At 39.1% G+C, this 19,239-nt stretch overlaps 1 protein-coding gene across 3 annotated transcripts in view; it reads right to left on the bottom strand.

Annotated features, from left to right (window-relative positions):
• Positions 1-19,239, bottom strand: part of Aff2 (AF4/FMR2 family member 2) — a 546,136-nt gene that overhangs the window by 142,024 nt on the left and 384,873 nt on the right. For all 3 annotated transcript variants that reach the window (XM_023703816.1, XM_023703817.1, XM_023703818.1), the window contains exons 5-6: positions 12,886-12,922; positions 12,582-12,615 (exon numbers count right to left, since the gene is read on the bottom strand). In XM_023703816.1, coding sequence (XP_023559584.1) covers positions 12,582-12,615; positions 12,886-12,922 — 71 coding nt within the window. The remainder of the gene's footprint in view (positions 1-12,581; positions 12,616-12,885; positions 12,923-19,239) is intronic.

Here is a 19,239-nt window from a genome sequence, read left to right as displayed (position 1 = left end):
GACAGAGTTAACATTTGATATATTTTGTGTGCAAAAAGATAAGTCAACTTGCTTGGAATGGCATCACGTCTTGTCTGAAATGACCTCTTTTAGAGTTAGCTATTTTCTCTGTATGGCATTAGAAACATGTGTTAAAATCCTGTTGTGAGCATGCAGGAAAAGAAAAGGGAGAAAAAAAAGGCTCAAGGAAACAAAAACCATATTCCTTAGAAACTACAGACATAGCTAATAAGGGCCACCATGGTGTGCTGCCCCTAGGGAGAAGTGTACGACTGAATCCCTGAAGACACCAAAGCCTTCATCATGCACCTTGCCCAAAAGTAAGTTACCCTATATTGCTTGTTTCATTTCCCTGGCTTTGGGAGTAGCAATGTGACATCAGCTCTCTAAGTCACTAGGCAAATAGCTGATGGCTTTTCTGTCATTCTGAAAGTCTGTTATGCTACTGCTCTGCATTCTCCAACTGCCCAGAGGCCTGGCCATAGAAATCTGTGCTTTGCAAGTGGCAGCCATTTGGATCCTGAGGCTACTGGGATTTGTCTGGGATAGAACCCCAGCAGTATCTTCTCTGTGTCTTTACTGTGTATCTTGGCTTCCTGCCACCATGAATACTGAATATCATAGTTCTTTCTGAATAGCATAAATTGAGCTGAAATTGATTTAAATTTCATGCAGAAAGCAGCTTTGCTTCAAACCACAACCATTTTTCACATTTAAGAAACCCATCAGGATATAATCTTTTTGTCTCCACTCTTCAAGACACACAAACTCTTTCTATCAGGACAGGCAGATTATTTCAATCAAGAGGCTGTCATGGACAATTGTAAGCAACCTTTTCTTCAAAGTGCATAGCAGCAGTGCACTTCTAAATTTCTTAGTGACTTGCTCAGGATCGAATATTCAAGAAACAGGTTTCCATAGTAGCAACCTGAAATTCTGATCCAGTCCAAAAGGCAAGGCAGGGCACCAGCATTAGGTCCTCTTCAATCTCAAGAGAAAAAGAACTTGTACTGTAATGTCATGTGACTCGGCAGTGTCCCAAATTTTCTGATCAAGGAGATTATGGGGCCAAAGAGGAAAGTGATAGATGATGTAGAGTGTGCCCAAGGACAGTCACATGGAGAGAAAACATTCTATCAGGCTTTCACAGAGAGCACATTGGCCAAGCAATGGCCATGACTCATCCACATGGCTGACACTGACAAAGGTTCTACAATCTGAGGTACAGGATCTCAGGATAAATCCTGAGGGGATTTCACTGACCTTATCAGACCCAAAAGCTACAACTCTTGTTGCATAGGTCCTGCTTTACCTTGGTCTTAACCATTCAGAAGGAAAATATAAAAACGAAATATAGGAAGTAAAGCCATGCTGTTATGTTGAGCTGTAGGGGACTCAGGTCAACAATTTCTGACATTGCCAGTGAAGCAAAAGACCCAGTACTATTATAGACTACTGGACTCTTTTAGAATATTTTGCTGAGTTTACACACCTATAATATTCAAATAACGGAACTTAACAAAAAAAAGGTATACAGATGAATGTCCATTTTGTATCTGTGTATTCAAAGTGGTTAGGATAGATATATAGTTACATTCTCTTGATGAATAGAGGGATTTGTTCTAATGGTGTTTGTAAATAGGATATCATGTCCGCATCTTGTACAGGAATTAACCACTGGGAGGAATGTATGCAATGTGTGAATTATTGAAATTGTCCTACCAATTTGATTTGAAATTGTCTCATTGCTATCTGTTTCTCAATATAATTATGAAAAAAAAAGAAATAAAAAAAGAAAGAAAAAGAACTGCAAGAAAGCTTGAAGATAAATAGGGGCCCCAACCCCAAATTCTAATCAGTAGGACTGGGATTGTGAAAAGTGTGGCATGATTTAGAAGTTTTCTACAAGTTTTCAAATTATCAGTCACCTGAGACCTTGGCTGTAACTGATGGAACCATGCACCAGGTCTCCGTGACATGGCAAAATATCCTGGGCCATGCTTGGCGTATCTAACTAGGTGAAGAATGCCCTACATAGTTGCTAGCTTAAGGTCTCTTGCACTCTGGCAGAATTGGTAGTTGATCATATCAGTCAAACCAAAGTGACACAACAGTTTTGAGAAACAATAGTGCCTAGGAGCAAAAGGTATCCCTATTAGGAGTCAGGAAGCGTGAGTCTGAGTCTGGGCAACACTTCGAACTGTACGAGCTTAGGCATCTCACTTAGGCCTTCTAAGCATGACTGTCTCTACTTCCAACCTGGACAAAGAGATCATTGTGTGCAAAGCCCATTCCTGAGACCATTCAATGCCAACATAATTTACTAAGGAGTCTGAGTAACTAACACATAACCTGTTTCATTATATAAATAAACAAAGGCTGAGGAACACACTAAGTGATTCCATCAAGTTATATGACACAGGATTGAGTAAGATGGAAGTGAGGCATCCAGAAGTGGAAGTCACAGCTGTGGTCTCTTCAGGACAATGACCTGCCTTAGCTCTGCTTCCTGGGACCAACAGTTGCGTAGAGACCAAATTTAATTAAGTGAGCAGTATATGTGAAAAATGCATAATGCTACAAAATACCAGCATCTGTGGTTTTTGTTTTTCTTCTGCACTTCACAATAACAGTTCAACGGAGACCTTATATGAATGAGGCAATATGGTATAAAAGATGTTTGAGCTCTAAATTCAAGAATCCTAAAGTTGCAGCCTCCTCAACAGTTAGCCGTGTGATCTTGGGCAAGTCATTTAAGTGCTATGAGATGAAATTTCCCTCTCCATGCAATTAGCTTAATCATATCTGCCTCTCAGAGATGTAATACAGATGCAACATGGTTATAGAAGAGAACTAGGCAGGCAGTCCTGCCTTCCAGGGTGAGTGACGGCTTTAAGGGTGTGGCATGGGGGTTTCTTTGGTTCACCTTTAAGACTTTGAGTGAACAATCCTGGGAAGCATGATAGTGATGGTAGTGACAGTGCTACTGCTCTGATAATGACAATCACTATCATATAGGGCTGCTTTGAAGGCCAAATAGCTGATCATTGTAAAATATTGCCTACACTTTGCATATAACAGTCCCAAAAAGTAGCAGCTACAATTTCCAAGTATGTTGCTCATATGAAGTTTATTTTACACCTTTCCCTTTATACCATGGTGTGTAAAATCTACTTTGAAGAAATTTATAATAAAGAGTTGAAAGGCCAGAGAGGCATGACCATCACTCGACATTGTTAAGAGCAGATACTTTTAATGAGTATGCTTTCTGAAAAACTAGGAATATTCCATACAGTTCTAATATTGAGATATATATTGAGATTATTTTAAAAATGAGCAACTTTTGCAGAGACAACTGACTCTGGAAATTGGACAATGGAGTCTGCACAGTGTCTCTTTGGACATCTCTCCCTACATCTGTGCTCTCTTAAGCATGCTGCATCCTTGGGTGAGGAGAGCACAGGGCACTTCACTAAAGGGCTGTACTTGCAGATCTCAGGTGTAGGTGTCAGGAGCCCCAGTAAAGAAAATACACTTGGTTCACTTGGTTTCAGAAAGCCTGGCCAATTCCACTCCCCACTGCTACACTGTCCCATACTTTGCAGCATATTTGAAGATGTCAGTCAGATAGCTTTGAGACTTTTTCCTTTTGGGGGGCTCATTGTTAACAAGGATGGCTGAACTACAAAGAAAGGCTTTTTGTCAGACCTTTCAACTGATTTTCTAGCTGAAACTCTGCATACATATGTGGTACTCCAGCGGTGCCACTCCTCACTCATCAGTAAAATGGAAGAGCTTTTAGCGGCACTGAGAAGGTGTCAAGAGCAGACCATTTAAACATAACATCTCCAATATTGTAATTGTGGCAAGGAGCTGGCTGTTTGTCAGATGCCCAATAGGACGGAAAAACAAAATGAATAGGTTAGAAGCAGGTGGATATTTCTTGTTAGCTATTTTAGTCTCTGTTTTTTCTTTTATTTGTTTATTTCTTTTTAATTTTTAGGGATGATTCATAGGGCTTTTCTCTACTGCTGCTATATTTCCTCCACCTGGGCCTGGAAGACATGTCAGGATTGATTGATGAGTTCTGGCCCTTTAGCTACCCGGGGAATCTGGGGATCAGGCAGCATGCTCTAATGGAATGCAGAAATCTGCTTTCTAGTAACCCCAGCTCTGCTACTCTCTAGGTGGCTGGCTCTGGGCAAATAGCCTTGCTTCTTCTCACTTGGTTTCCTAATAGGATTACTCTTATACTCACATGAGACTAATGTATTGTGTGAAACTCTTTTAAAATTATCAGTCGCTATGCACATGAAAAGTATCTCTGATTGCAGCATTTTAGTCTAATAACTGAACAGGGAAGTTGCCTGTGTGTTCATGAGTCTCCTTAGATCAGATAGAATTGGAGGGGCCTAATGTGGGATGAAGTGCGCACATGCTCATGGGGGCATGCATGTGTGCATTACCACAACAGAACATTTTGTTATGCAACTGAAATTACTTTAAATTTGCCCTTTTTGCTTATTAACTTCAGTGTTTCCAACCAGAATTAGTTTGCTTCAGTCTTAGTCACTGTTTAAAACATGGAGAAGAACTCAGAAATGTGCCACTGTGGTTGGTAATACACGGGAATATTTTTTTAAAAAAATATTCTGCTATGAGGATATGAAGACACTTTCCAATTATCAAACATGTTGGAAGGCAGCAAAGGTGATGAATGAGCCTCTCAGAAAAATAGAACCAAATGTCAATTTTTCTCTTCTTTTCATTTTCATATGGAAAAGTGGAGATTTCTGGAGAGAGATGTTGCGCTCATCACAGGCTACACCAGTCAGTGTTACATGGATCTTTCACGATGGTGTAGGCCCTTTACACACACAATGGATTCTTTAGCCTTTATAGTCCTCACAATGATTCAACCTGGCTGTAGGCCCTGAGCTGAGGATGCAACTGCCTACCAACTGTTCACATTGACATATGCAATGTACACAATATGAAGAACTGAACTCAATAATATTTAGATCCATGATTCAAACTAAAATGGCAGGTACCCTTTGGGGCCTAATTGTGATTAGTGCCCTTTGATCTAATTTCTGGGGCACAATCACACCTGATTTCAAATCAACACAACCATCTCAAAAGTGTTCATGCAGTAGCTTAAAGTATGAAGAATGTGCACTCCCTACAGCTCCATCCTGGACCCACCCTTTGCTACTGTGGTGCTTTGAGCAACCTGTTGACTCTGAGCTTTGGTTTCTGTTTCTGTGGTGATGATGAACTCCATGGGCTTGTAAAGAGAAGAAGAGTCTGGCACATATCAGGCACTCAGTAATTCTCAGTTGGTTGAGTTAGCAATGTTGTCAGTGCCAACCTAACCGTCAGCTCCTTGAAGAAGGATGGACACTGTTTCCACCAAAGCTACAAGTGTCTAGTCTGGCCTGGAGCTTTATTTACACTTGGAGCTGAATGCTTACTTGTAGAAAGAAATTGAAACTTGAATGGATGGGGCCAGGAAGATAGCTCAGTAGAATAAGTGCCTGCCTCACAAGCACAGTGTACCAAGTTCAGTCCTCGGTACCACAAAAAGAAAGGAAAGAAAGAAGAAAGAAAGAAGAAGAAGAAAGAAAGAAAGAAGAAGAAAGAAAGAAAGAAGAAAAAGAAAGAAGAAAGAAAGAAAGAAAGAAAGAAAGAAAGAAAGAAAGAAAGAAAGAAAGAAAGAAAGAAAGAAAGAAAAGGGGCCGGGGAGATGGCTCAACAGGATAAGCGCTTCCCTGGCAAGCGCAAGGGCCTGAGTTCAATCCCCAGTTGCATGAAAGAAAGAAAGAAAGAAAGAAAGAAAGAAAGAAAGAAAGAGAAAGAAAGCAAGCTTGAATGGATGAATTAGTGAATGAATGAAGAACTGAGCTTGTGAATGAATTACTGAATGTATGAATGAATGTAGCTGTGGATGTGAATCACAGAGAAGGGATATTTGAATTTTCCTTGAGAGAAATAACTTGCACCAAATACAGGGGTAGATCAAAAGCCATCTACAAAAGAGAATTTCTACTGTAGACATGGGCCCTTAAAAAAACTGTAGGAACCAAATCTGATCTTTGAACCATGCGAGCTGAGTGAAAAACATTTGTGGTTTTAGAAGTGGAAATGTACAGTTCTCTTCTTGAAGGAGCCATGATTTTCAGTCTTGGCACCTAGTGAGTCACACACTAGCTTTAGCACTCCTTGACGTGAAGATTTCAAATGCCAATATTGCTTGTTGTCACATTAGCCAATATACAATCCTCAACATAAAATCTCTTGATGTCTGATTACTCTTAAGGACCTCATGCTGATTCATTTCAAATTGTGAATTACCTTTAATTCACAGCTTGAACAGGCTGCCAAATTTTGTTTTCTCTGCTCCCAGGTGGCTGTGCCTTATGCAGTGGAGAACTTACAAAAATATATTAAGTCCTTGCAAAAATTTGGCAAACTCTGAGACATGAGACATGCAAGAAAGGTTAAAAGCAAGAATTGGAATACTTCTCAGTTTAAAACTGGAACTCACAAACATCACTGAGACTACCAGTTTACCTGGAAAGTTAATGTGGTTTTTATGAGCCTTGAAAGTGATCATCAGTATTTCTAAATTCCAAGTACAAAAGTATGTACTCTGATTAAGAATTAATCTGATTAAGAAAATAACAGCCATTTTTTCTTTCTACTATATTACACAGTCACTTTGCTCCTGAAATTACATCTACGTAGCAAACCAAACATCTACTTAGGGAAGAATATATGAAATTGCTACAATGTGGGTTATATTGCTTACAGTAAGGCAGAGCAGGTCTGAAATCTGCAATTAAATTCTTAAAGGAAATGTTTTCAATGATGAAAGTTTGGGCAGAAGGATTATAATAAATGTGAGAGTGTGAGGGCTAAAATTGTTTGAAATTCATCTACGAAGCAGCACAATGCTTGGATCAGTTATGGCAATCTGAAAAACATTCTTACATTCTTTCTATCCTCTATGGTAATGAAATGTTCGTAACATTTGGAGTAAAGGTTAGAAATAATGATGTCTTAGTTAATAAAGCAATTTTCATCCACTTTTATGTCTTCCAAAGAAGAAAGGTATAATTTCTTGTGGGATTCATTCTCACCAGCCATCTCTACTAGTCCACTTAAAGGTTCAAACTGCCAAGACTGGAGTTCCTAAGCCCTGAAAGCAGCAGACCCTATACATAAGGACATCTTGGGAAAGAAATGGAGCTGTAAATGTTCAGGGCCTTCAGTTTGCATTCAAACTTTCCTACCAAGGGGAAAAGTTACTTAGATGGAACATCTAGATGCAACTTATATACATCTGCAGTCAAAACATCCATTCTAGGTAAGTATGCATGCTTACTTCATCTTCCAGTTGACTGTACACTGTATTCTAGCTTTGTTTTACTGCCCTGTACAACAGAATGATATGGAGCACCTTCAGGATGGCAGCTAATCTTAGAGGGGCAAATGAACATAGAAGAGCCTGTCCTATGGATAACGCACTACTATTGTGGACTACTGGACTATATTGGAATATTTTGTTGAATTCACACACCTACCATACTTAAATGGCAATGGGATACCAATCTCTGACAAAACTAAACAAAAAAAGAGGATACAAATGAATGACCATTTTGTATATGTATATTCAAAATAGGATAGATATACAGCTACTTTCTCTTAATTCAATGGATAGAAAGATTTGTACTAATAGTGTTGGACAGGATATCATGTCTGCATCTTGTACTATGAATAACCACTATGAAGACAACAATATGCAATGTATTAATTATTGTAACTGTCCTACTAACCTGTTTTGAAACTGTCACATTGCTATTTCCTTCTTAATAAAATTAATAAAAAAATAAGAACTGGCATAGGGTCTGTCAATGTGCTGAACAGCACAGTGGTTATTAAGATTTCTACCACTCTGGTCACAGTATCATTTTTTTCCATCAACCTAAAGACATTTGTTCATGTGACATGCATATCAAGCATCCAAGGTTAAATTGATGTTGGCCACAACCAATCTCTCTCCATGTGGCTTTTCATCAGCTCTCTGGCTGGGATGTCATGAAACATCACTAGTACTGTAAGAAGAGGAACTAGATTTATGCAAGACAAAACAGCTTATGGTTACATTTGCCTTTATGGAAACTGCACAACATTCTTGGTATCATGACTTAAAAACACAAGAGCTGCTTGCTTAAAAGTGGGTGTGGATGGGTTCCAGTTGGACAGAGACCAAATGTTAGCAACCAAGAGTGGTGCTCAAAGTTTGGGGCTGCCATATGCTCAACTGCACTCACAAATTAACTGCAGTTGAAGGCTAACTGGATCCACACTCATGAGTTCATGGAAGCTGTCTAAAATTCCTTCCCAGGGCACCTGGATGCATCTTATCTGTTCTAACTTATGATGGTTCATAAAAGGCAACAGGTCAAGGATTTTTGCAAGGATTCTCTATGGCAAGTGATGACAAGTGTTATTAGATAAAGCAGTACAAGTCAATAAAAATCCAAGTTCTTTGGCTTTGTTTTGGTTTTCTACCCCTGTGATTCTAAATGGTTTTGGTAAGACATTACAAAATCACACAACATCTGATGTGTATACTGAGAAGAGAAATCAGATAGTTGCAATTGTGCATTTTGTAGAAAGAATGGACATGATACTTCTGAGCAAACAGACAACTCTACAACCCTGAAAAATATATGTCTACCTTTACAAGTTTGTACCTTACACTTTTTATGGGATATAGATAATTTTGCAAGCTGGCTAGAAACCCTCCTGGATTTGGAATATGTGGGCATGACCTTTGCAAAGGTTGTAACACAGCTCAGTTTCACGGAGGCAAAAGGTACCTAGTAGGAAGGAAAAATAGCTGGATCTTCTCTCCTTTGGAAATTATCAAGGACTAAAGTTAAATGTACATTTAGCTGGCAGGATGGCACAAATTTTTAGTTCCAGTTCTGGGAGGTTGAGGCAGGAGGGTCTCAGGTGGGGCAATCTAGCTACCTAGAGAAACTTCCTGTCTTTCCTTAAAAAAGGCTCTAGGTTCAATTCTCTCTCTCTCTCTCTCTCTCTCTCTCTCTCTCTCTCTCTCTCTCTCGCCAAAAGTACATTTATGTTATTAGATTTAATTAGTAAAGAGATTGCTTGTATTTGAATTCTAATACATGATTGTGTGTGTACCTATATATGTATACACATATGCCCATTCATTTGTTTAATTTTGCTATGTGGCACTGTCTATATCCTTTAAAATTAAGATAAATTCTCCTATGATTTAAACTCTCATTTCATGACCCTAGGTCAGCGTTTCTCATCAACACCACAATTCCAGCAGAGCAGAGGCTCAAACTTCATCCAATTCCCCTAGTGCAGTGCTCTTGCCTTATCGGCACTCAAGGTTCCAATGGAGCAGCTGGGACGTCCCCTGGGTAATGGGCACCCATGAAGAGCGCTGTGTGTGGATGAAGTACACTGAGCAAGCACAAACATACCCAGTTCTCTGAAAGGCCAGACCTGTGCTAGGATATGACCAAGCAAGAGCAGCAACTGTCCTGAATAAAGAGAGAGCCTGATTGGTCGGTCGCATCTGTGCTCAGGCACATGGCTGCTGCCATCTTCAGACTTGGTGCTCAGGCACAGTCTGGATATGCAAGTAATACATGAATGGAAGGTCACACAGAAAACAAGCCAAAACAAGGGAAATGTGCAGAGGGTCCCAGCAATTAAGGGATTCCATTTTACACTACTTTAAATTCCACTGCACCACATGGTGTGGAGTGTGCGTGGTACAATTATGGCCCACCCTGGGTGGGCATCTTTCCAGCAGCCCAGCTAACTTAGGGCCTTCTTCCCACCAACTGCCAGGCACCAGAAGTCTATGTTCCAAACGTTGTTAATTGCCTGAGGGTCGCCCTGCCAAATGGAAAATTCTAGAAGTTGGCTTCAAAACACACTGTGGGAAAATGCTAATAACGGCTGAGCGGACAATAATTGGGAAGCAAAAAGGAAACTACTTTATCAAAACTATGATCTCTCCCATGTTAAACCGAGACCCTACCATAAGATGGGATTTGATTTCATTTTCAGCTTACCTCAGCTAAAATCTGATGGGCAGTGCTTAGACTTTAGGCCAAGCAGCCTAGAAGAGAGCAGTCAATTCATCAAATAGACTCTGTGTCTTCTACTCTTATGCCTCCTGTGGAGAACTGTGCTCTTACTCACTGCACTGTATAGCACTGTGGAATAAAGTGCTGTTTTCTAAAACCCAGCTTCCCACTAGAAGCCACCAGTGATGAGTGTATTTCTCTTAGTTACAAGCTCCTGAAGTTCTGCACTCTGTGGTGTACATAGAAAGCAGCATATTTCACCATAGAAGCCTAACACTTATGGCTTTGAGCTAAGAGAATTTTACGTTAGAAAATAATTTGCATGTTCATAAACCTGCAGTGATTTCCCAAGTGTGTTTGTGTGTGTGTGTGTGTGTGTGTGTGTGTGTTGTGTTGTGTTCTTAGTTTGAGTAAGGTTGAGGTAGGAGACAAAGGTAACAAGGTAAAGGACAATTTGTTTATGTAATTAATGAAAAAGCCAAAATGAATATTATAATTTTTTTGTTACTAGGGTTTAAACTCAGGACTGCTGACCCATCTTCCTAGCCCATAAAGATGATTTAGATTTATTTATTATTATTAGGTTTTTTTGCAGAACCAGGAGTTGAACTCAGGCCTTCATGCTTGCCAGGCAAGCACTTATTCTACTGAGCCATCTCTCCTGCCCTGATTTTGATTTCTGTGTTTCCATATAGTTTGGTCCCTACATCAGGGTTGTGGCTTTGTTTATCCTGTTCTCTTATATTTTAGTACAGTCTACAACTGACGATTCCTGGTTGTTGAAGTTTGAGCTTTCAAATGAGAAGGTGCAGGTCAGGCCAGAAATCCAAACAAAACTGCTGGTTATGGGGTCAGAGCTTTGGGGCTTTGATGCTACACATCAACGAGAATGTGGAGTCGAACTGGCATTGACTTTGTCAAACTGTCTATGTGGGAGTCATTCCTAGTTGTTTTATGCAATTAGTTATAGTCTTCCAAAAGGTGAGCAATTTACTTGAACAGTGCCATTAGGTTACTTCAATGCCATGAATTATTACATTTTTCAATCTTTGAATATGTGCTATTACACAGGGAAGTCAACTTCCATTTTTTATTATTAGAAAGGAAATAAGTTGTAAGAGAAATCCTCCTTTGACATACTCTTGGACAAGGGAGTATTTAAAAATCTACAGTAGTTCATCTAGGGCCAGGGATATAGCACAGCAGCAGGAGCACTTACCTGGTAAGCTCAAGGTCCTGAGTTCAATTCCTGGTACCAAAAAAAAGTTGATCTGAAGAAATTGTTTTTATAAACTTCTTCAGATAGCAGTAATAAAAATGAAGACAGTGCTAAATGAATTGTAGGGCCCTAGCTTCGAAACTTCAACCTGGCCCCATGTAATCTCTTATTCTCTCTCTTCCCAGAAGATAGTCTTCATCTTGAATATATAGATGCCAGGTGAACATCAAATAGTCTTGGGATTTCTGTCCATGGGAAGCCACATGACATTTCATGTCTGATCGTGGTTGTCCAGATGCATCCTTTATCCAACCTAGTCCACTGTAGCTGACTATTGTGTAGAACAATGTCTATAGTTAAAATTACATGATGCCCAAACAAGTAGTCAGGCTGTAGTAATAAGCTGCAGTCTTATATTTTCATTTTTCACTAAAATCCCACGGATTTCCTATCCCAGACACTGTTCTAGCCTGAGTCTGCATCACTGGAGAACCTCATAGTTATCACATTTATTTTTTACTATTAGTTACTTATCATGGGTACTGTAGTCTGTGTAGTGCTAGACATGTAAGATGCATATGTTAAAATCCTCACCTCCAAAGTGATGGTATTAGAAGATGGCATCTTCAGGAAGTCACTGGGTCATGAGAGTGAAAACCTCATGAATGAGATTAGTGTTTTCAGATGTTTTGTTTTGCATTTTATTGGACTTTTGAGGCAAGGTTTTGACACATAGCCTAGATTGGAATTGCACTCATGAGTCTCCTGCCTCAGCCTCCCAAGTCAGAGCTGAGATTACAGGTGTGTACTACCATCCTCAGCTTTTAAAAGAGGCCCCAGAGAGACTGCTGATCCCTTCTGTCATGTGAGGATAGTCTGAGAGGACAGCTGTCTATGAGGAAATGGGCTCTCACCAGATATCACTTCTGCTGGTGCTTGATCTCTGATTGCCTGGCCTCCAGAACTATGACAAACACATTTCTGTTGTTTATAAGCAACTTAGATTATGCTGGTAGAACAGTTTGAATGGATTTAGACAACAGGAAATCTGCTTCACTTCCCAACCCAAGCACATATTACCTTGAGTAAAGATTCACAGTGTCGAAGGGCAGGAAAGAACATGAGCAAAAGAATTCAATATAGAGACACCATTTATTGCCCAATACACAGAGGATTAGTTGGGGACCCCAAGTACTCACAACTTGAATGATACTGACTTTGTAGAAGCTCTGCTGGTTGGGTCACTCCACTCTGAAAAAAAAAAAAGACATGGTTTTTGTTCACGCTTCTACTGCCAAATGATTATTCTGAATTAAGTTAGGCTCCAAACAATCACACAGTTTATTGCCTCCTGCCACAAATAACAGATGAAAAAAGGGAACTAATTGGATGTGTCAAATATAACAGGGTGTCGTTATTGTTCTTTCACATTTTAATGATACTGAGTGGGAAAGAGGGAAAAGTGAGGGAGGAAAGAACTTAGATTCTTGAACTAACAAGAATTTTGCAGAACACACTTACTGTGTAAGGTGAATCCCGGAGTCAGATGCTGGGATTCCTGTAATGAAGAACACATGATATACAAGCATGAGTTGCATGGTACAAGAGAAACAAAGTATATCTGCTATTTGCAGAGGGCATAATGACAAATGTTTGCAAATAGAAAACCACTGTTAACAATTACATTAATTAGGCTTCTGTCTGTAGCTCTGTTTGAAGGATAAATATTTGCTAGCCAAACCTGCTGCGACATGATTATAACAGCCATTTTTATCAGGATTAAAGTAAGGCTGGTGTCTATTTGGAAATATGTGCCTCATGGGAACAAATGACCCATATGTGTGAAATTCAAGGGTATAATTTCTCACTGAGCTCGGCAATGATGCCTCTACGGAAGTACAGGGGCCATCATTCAAATAAACAAATGATCATAGCTTTTGTAAAATTACAAGCAAGAATAGAATACAATTACTAGATATGAGGGCTGGTCAGATAGCTCAGAGGATTAAAGTGCATGCTTAGGCAGATACAGGGACCAGGAGTTCGATCCCTAGTGTGCCGTGCTGGCCCTGTCCCCAAGGCATGCTGAGGCAGTTATTGAGACTGGGTGTGGCGGTGTGCACCTATAATCCCAGTGCTTGGGAGGCTAAAAATAGGAGGATCATTATGAGCCTGATCTGTGTAGTGAGACCCTGTAGACCATGTACTAAATACATAAAAAAATTGCTAGGTATACTGTTTTCCTTTTTTATACAAATCACTCCAACTTTCCACCTGAGCTATAATACCTGTACTTGATTTTGTACAAAATGTTGATAAAACTTCATTACAAGTGGAAGAATAGGGAACAATTTAGAATGTAGTACTGGAGTATGTTATATAAATGGATTGGAATTTGATTTGAAAGTCAACCTTTAGACAATACATTCAATGTTTTGAGACATCTAGATTTGCACCCGTGGGGATTGCTGGGGGTGTGGCACATGTATACGAATCCTGATAACATGGCCAAGCAGAAGAACTACAGTACTGTTCAGGTGACACAGCACCATGGGCCTAGATGTGAGAATTAGCACTGATTACAAAGCAAATATTCCCAAACTAGGGCCAAAGAGTTCAAGTAAATAGAAGAATTAGCTATCAGTCAGTGCTATAAGTAATCTGAAGCTCAAGTAAGGTTGAACTTAATCTTACTACTCTATATGGAGAAATAGAAGATTACAGTATAATTTATCTGTAAAAGAAGCAAAACTGTACCACCAGGTTTTAATCTAAAGATAAGGATCCAATCTATTTACCACAGTTCTGTTACACAAAACATGAGTCTTCCTTGATAATCCCAAGAGGTGACAAAGGCTTCTGTCATGCAGTCTACACAGTTTGCTGCTCGAAGGCTCTGTCCCCTCCTTGATAAAGAACTGCCTTTTGTCAAAAAGCTCTCTACATATCTTGACCATTTGATTTCACTGCTTAGCAAATCATAGGTGGGAAAAAAGGAGAAACACTTCTAGAGGTCCAGGCACTGGAAATGAATGCTGAGATGTGCAAGAGAATGGCACAGAAGTCCACAGATAATGACACAACAAAATAAGAATTTGACAGACACAAGAGTCTGTGATCACTCGACGCAAACACACATCCTTTCCTTGCAGCCTCCAAGGGCACAATTGTGTCATAATATAATACTGCATCAAAATACAATAGCTATGTTAGCACTTTCTGTTGTCGAGAACAACTAAAGTATAGTCAGTAGAGTCTTGAAGAGAAGCCAGGAAAATACAAAACTAAGTTCAAAGTCATTTCTATTATATGACTAGTATGCAAGGAAATCCTTCAATTATCCAAGAATTCTATTTATCCAGAGCATTGTGTCTACCATTTTTATCTACTTAACTATAACATGATATCTCTGTTATTTTTCTAAGGGTTTTATTATCAAGGCACAAGTCACATTTGGACTCGCACACTTTTAGGAAATCAAATGACAAATTCCATAGCCATTTAAATCAAATATCAAATCAAGGAGTAAAACGCATAGTCAGTGTTGGTATTGGTCTTTTAAACCTGACTTGCAAGAACCTTTATCTTGAGGCCAGCGAGATAGCACAGCAGTCTAAAGCAGTCTAAAGCTCAGGCAAGCTTAGGCAAGCACGCAGGGACTGCAGTTTGATCACCCGCACCACGTTCTGCTCCAACCCTGCCCCCAGGGTGGACTGGGCCAGCCACAAAATAAAAGAAATAAAAGAAAAAAAGAAAAGAAGAAAAATCATCTCCATCTAAATATTTCAATTTCCTTAAAGTTTATTTATTTATTTTTATTTTTTTATTTTTTTGTTGGAACCGGGGATTGAACTCAGGCCCTTGCGCTTGCCAGGGAAGTGCTTATTCCACTGAGCCATCTCCCCAGCCCCTAAAGTTTATTTTTATTAGCACACATTGGCTGTACTTATTGATGACATTCATCATAGGGAATTAGTACCTACACATCATAAATCTTAATTTTTTCTTCTCTATTCTCTTCCCCCCCACCTTTAACCTCTCTTGCCCTCTCCATTTACAAAAGCTTTGTTTCCATTTTTCTTTCCAATTTTTCTTTTACCCTTTTCCCTTCTTTCCTTTCTACCTGCCCCTCCCTAGTTCCCCTTTCCTTATGAGAATTTCCTTCCTATTTCCCAATATCTATCATCCATTTGTGGGGGAGCTGAGTCTCATTATTTTTGAGTTGTTTATATATTCTAAAGATTAGTCTTTTGTTTGAGGAATACCTGGTAAAAAAGATTTCACATTCTGTGGGTTCTCTTCACTCTGTTGGTGGTTTATTTTACTGTGAGAAAGCTTTTTAATGAGATCCCAGTTGTTGATTCTTTGAAATATTTCCTGTGTGATTGAGATTTGTTCCTAAAGACTTTGCCTACACCTAAATCTTCAAGAGCTTTACCTATTCTATCTTCTGTCAGATTAAGTGTTTCCATTTTAATATTTATATATATCATATTTAATCAAGCCTATTTTGATTTTTGTTTACACCATGGAGACAGAAATGGGTCTAGGTTTAATCTTCAGCATGTGGAGAGCCAGTTGTCCAATCATATTTGAGGTTCTTTTTTTCCACTTGGGGTTTTATACCCAAACAGTCTGTTGTCTCAGAGGATCAAGGGGATGACCCATGAAGTAATAGGGTTATTTTACTCAGTGATGTAAGCAATAGATACTACATATTCTGAATATTTTTTAATGTTAAACATTAAAGCAGAAGTCCAAACAAATGAAACCATTTTGTATATTAGCAAAGTTACATGACATAGGTATTCAACCCTATTTGGAAATAGTGTGGCCATAGAAAAAATATGCATTGTTCATCCAGTAATTGTTTTTTACTATTTTTATTCATTAAAGGGAGTAAAAATAGTATTAAAACAGAAAAACTACAAATGATACAGAATTTCACTAAACAAAACAATATAAACTCCATAGTAGGTGTTGTCTTCACATTGGTTGTTCATATTACCAGATATATGCATGCAAAATTGGAAGAAAAAACAGATAAGAAATTAAGAAGAGAAAAAGGAAAAAGATTTGATAAAAGGAGACAAAACATATTAAGCAATAACTGCTCCTTTCCAAAGACCAGCTGAAATCCACAGTACAGTTGTCCAATCCATCCAGCCTACATACATAGATAAATCTCTTTTCCCCACTCCCTCTCCTGTCCTTCTCCTGAACTCAAGAATTCCTTTCTTTTGAACAGGTTCATTCTCGTTTCGCAGTATCTATTGTACCCTTCACATTTTCTTTTTCCTTTCAGGTTCTCACACAAAAGAGAAAATATGTTTGTACATATGGGTCTGATTTATTTCACCTAAGAGTATCATCTCTAGTTGCATCCATTTATCAATAAAAGCCTCAAATTGATCCTTTTTATTAACTGAATAATACTCCATTGTGTAAAAATACTGCATCTTCTTTATCCATTCCACAGTTGATGGGCATTCAAGCTGCTTCCAAGATTTAGCTATGACAAATTATAGTGCTATAAACATGAGTGCACATATATCACTGTGGTATGATGCTTTCAGTTCTTAAAAATACCTGACTTGATCTGCACATATTTGTAAATATTTCATACATACCAGAAAATATTGATGTAAAATTGTTTTCAAGAACTTACATGACACCATTTGAAGTAAATGCCTTGACAATAATCCTACAATCAGAGGCTTCTATAAGATCTAGATTCTAGAACACAGGTCAGCTAACTTTTTCCACAGGGAAAAAGAGTAGGTATTTTAAGCTTTGAGCAATCTTCTGTCTATATCACAACTACTGAACTCTGCCACTGCAGCATAAATGAGTGTGTCTGGCTTTGCAGAAAGCTTGGTTTATAGACAATGAGAATTGCATTCCACATTTATGATTTTATTTTTTGCAATACAGTGCTATTTTTGTTTTCATAATTTTAGCCATTTAAATTTTGTTAAAAACTAAAAATGTATGGGCTGTATCGTGTCAGTCTCTCTTTTAGAGGATGTTGCTTACACTAAACCCACCCTAATGACAGCAGCACTCCCTTTAATTGCGATTAGCATATACTTACCCCTTCCTTACGAGTTTTTCCATCCTCTGTGAGAAAAACATGACATTTTCAATTGGGGACTGCTGAGAAAACTTAAATTGATGATTCTTCTAATATATTTGTTTTTATGAATTTATGGGATTAGATTATTTAATCTGAGGAGGAAATGTAGGCTCGCAGGAACCATACAGCACTACACAGCCAGCACAGGGCAAGGACAGAGCCAGGATTAAAAGCTTACAGGCTCACAGTTCCTAGGATAGCACTCCGGCCCTTAGGCAAGCTCCATCCTAGATGTATGAAAAGCGATGCTTTCCAAGAGAGTAAAATCACTCAGTTATGCTGTCAACGAGGGGAAAGGCAGGTAGCCTTAACCCACCTGCAGTGGAGACAGTCACGTTGGGGAAGATGCAGTCCTAACTGGACCCTCAGAGATTCCTGCTGTTTGAACCCCTAGATCTAAATGCTGATTCCCTCATTTATGAGCTGAGTAATTTCATGCATATTACTTCTTACTCTGTAAAGTATGGATAAGCAAGTTATCAGCATCCTTGGGTTGTGGTGAAGTTTCAATTATTTGGTAAATATCAAGTGCTTACAGTAAGGTGAGACATGTGGCAGCACTTACTATATTGTGTGGCTGTATTTTTCCATCAAATCAACATTTTGATAGGAATCAAATGGGACAAAATACTGGGTGTATGTCAACCAAACTCTACCTTTCTTATGAGGTTACGTAGCATTGATAATTATCATGAAATGTAATTATGCCCAATTTCAAATTGTGTTTGTACTATGAAAGTGCTTTTAAACAGTCAGTTCTCAGACCCAGTCCTAGCCCAGGCCCGGTGAGTGTGTGGGAGAGCTACATCTCCGACTACTCCAAGTCTTCCCCTCCAGAATCAGCTCATGCTGGCATACAGGCCTGAGGTAAAATCCCTGCAGCTGAAATCCCTGCAGAGAGAGTAGGGGACAGAAACACCCAGCTAGTCCAGGAGCAGAACATCTTGCCAGAGGGACACAGCAGGTTCACCCCCAAAGGCGGATGCAGGAAGGAGCTGAGCACAGCAGCCAGACCCAAGCCAGGCACAGCTGGATAAGTTCAAACTTTGTAGATCTGCACCTGAACTTCAGTAGGTGCTAAGATTATAACTGCAACAAAGATCTACAACAAAGGTCAGAAGACAGTGCTACAAAAAATGACAATGAGAAGGAGCAAAATGCAGTCTCAGAACCCAAGTCCACCCATAACAAGTGCAGAGGACACTAACACAGACCAGATTGGGAATCACACAGCTGAAAGCAATGAATCAATAGCTTCTGAAATAAAGAAACAACTACAGAAAGGTATAGAGGAACTCAGATTGGAAATGAAAAAATAAATACCTGAATTAATAGGATCTGCAGTAAATAATCAAATGCAGAAACATATGGAGGAAACCCAGCGCCCACCCAGAGCAAGTGCAGAGGACACTAGCTCAGCACAAAAGGATGAACTAATAGTGTCGATAGTAAATGAGCAACAGCAGAAAGTCATAGAGGACTCAGAGAGGAATTCTTTTCTATTAACTCAACTCAAATGTACAAATTAATAGTGCTGATAGTAAATAAGCAACAGCAGAAAGTTATAGAGTAACTCAGAGCGGAATTATTTTCTAAAATAAAAACAGAATTCTCAGAACTCATAGCATCTGAAGTAAAGAATCAACTACAGAAACATAGGGAGGAAACCCAATCTGAAAACAAACTGCAGTAAAGGAATTTATAACTGCTTCTAAAGAAGACATTGAGGAAAAAATAGA

Source organism: Octodon degus, unplaced genomic scaffold (assembly GCF_000260255.1).
Source record: "Octodon degus isolate 3935 unplaced genomic scaffold, OctDeg1.0 scaffold00181, whole genome shotgun sequence".
Taxonomy (NCBI): domain Eukaryota; kingdom Metazoa; phylum Chordata; class Mammalia; order Rodentia; family Octodontidae; genus Octodon; species Octodon degus.
The sequence above is the reverse complement of the archived record's forward strand: the minus strand, read 5'-3'. Positions and strand labels throughout refer to the sequence as shown.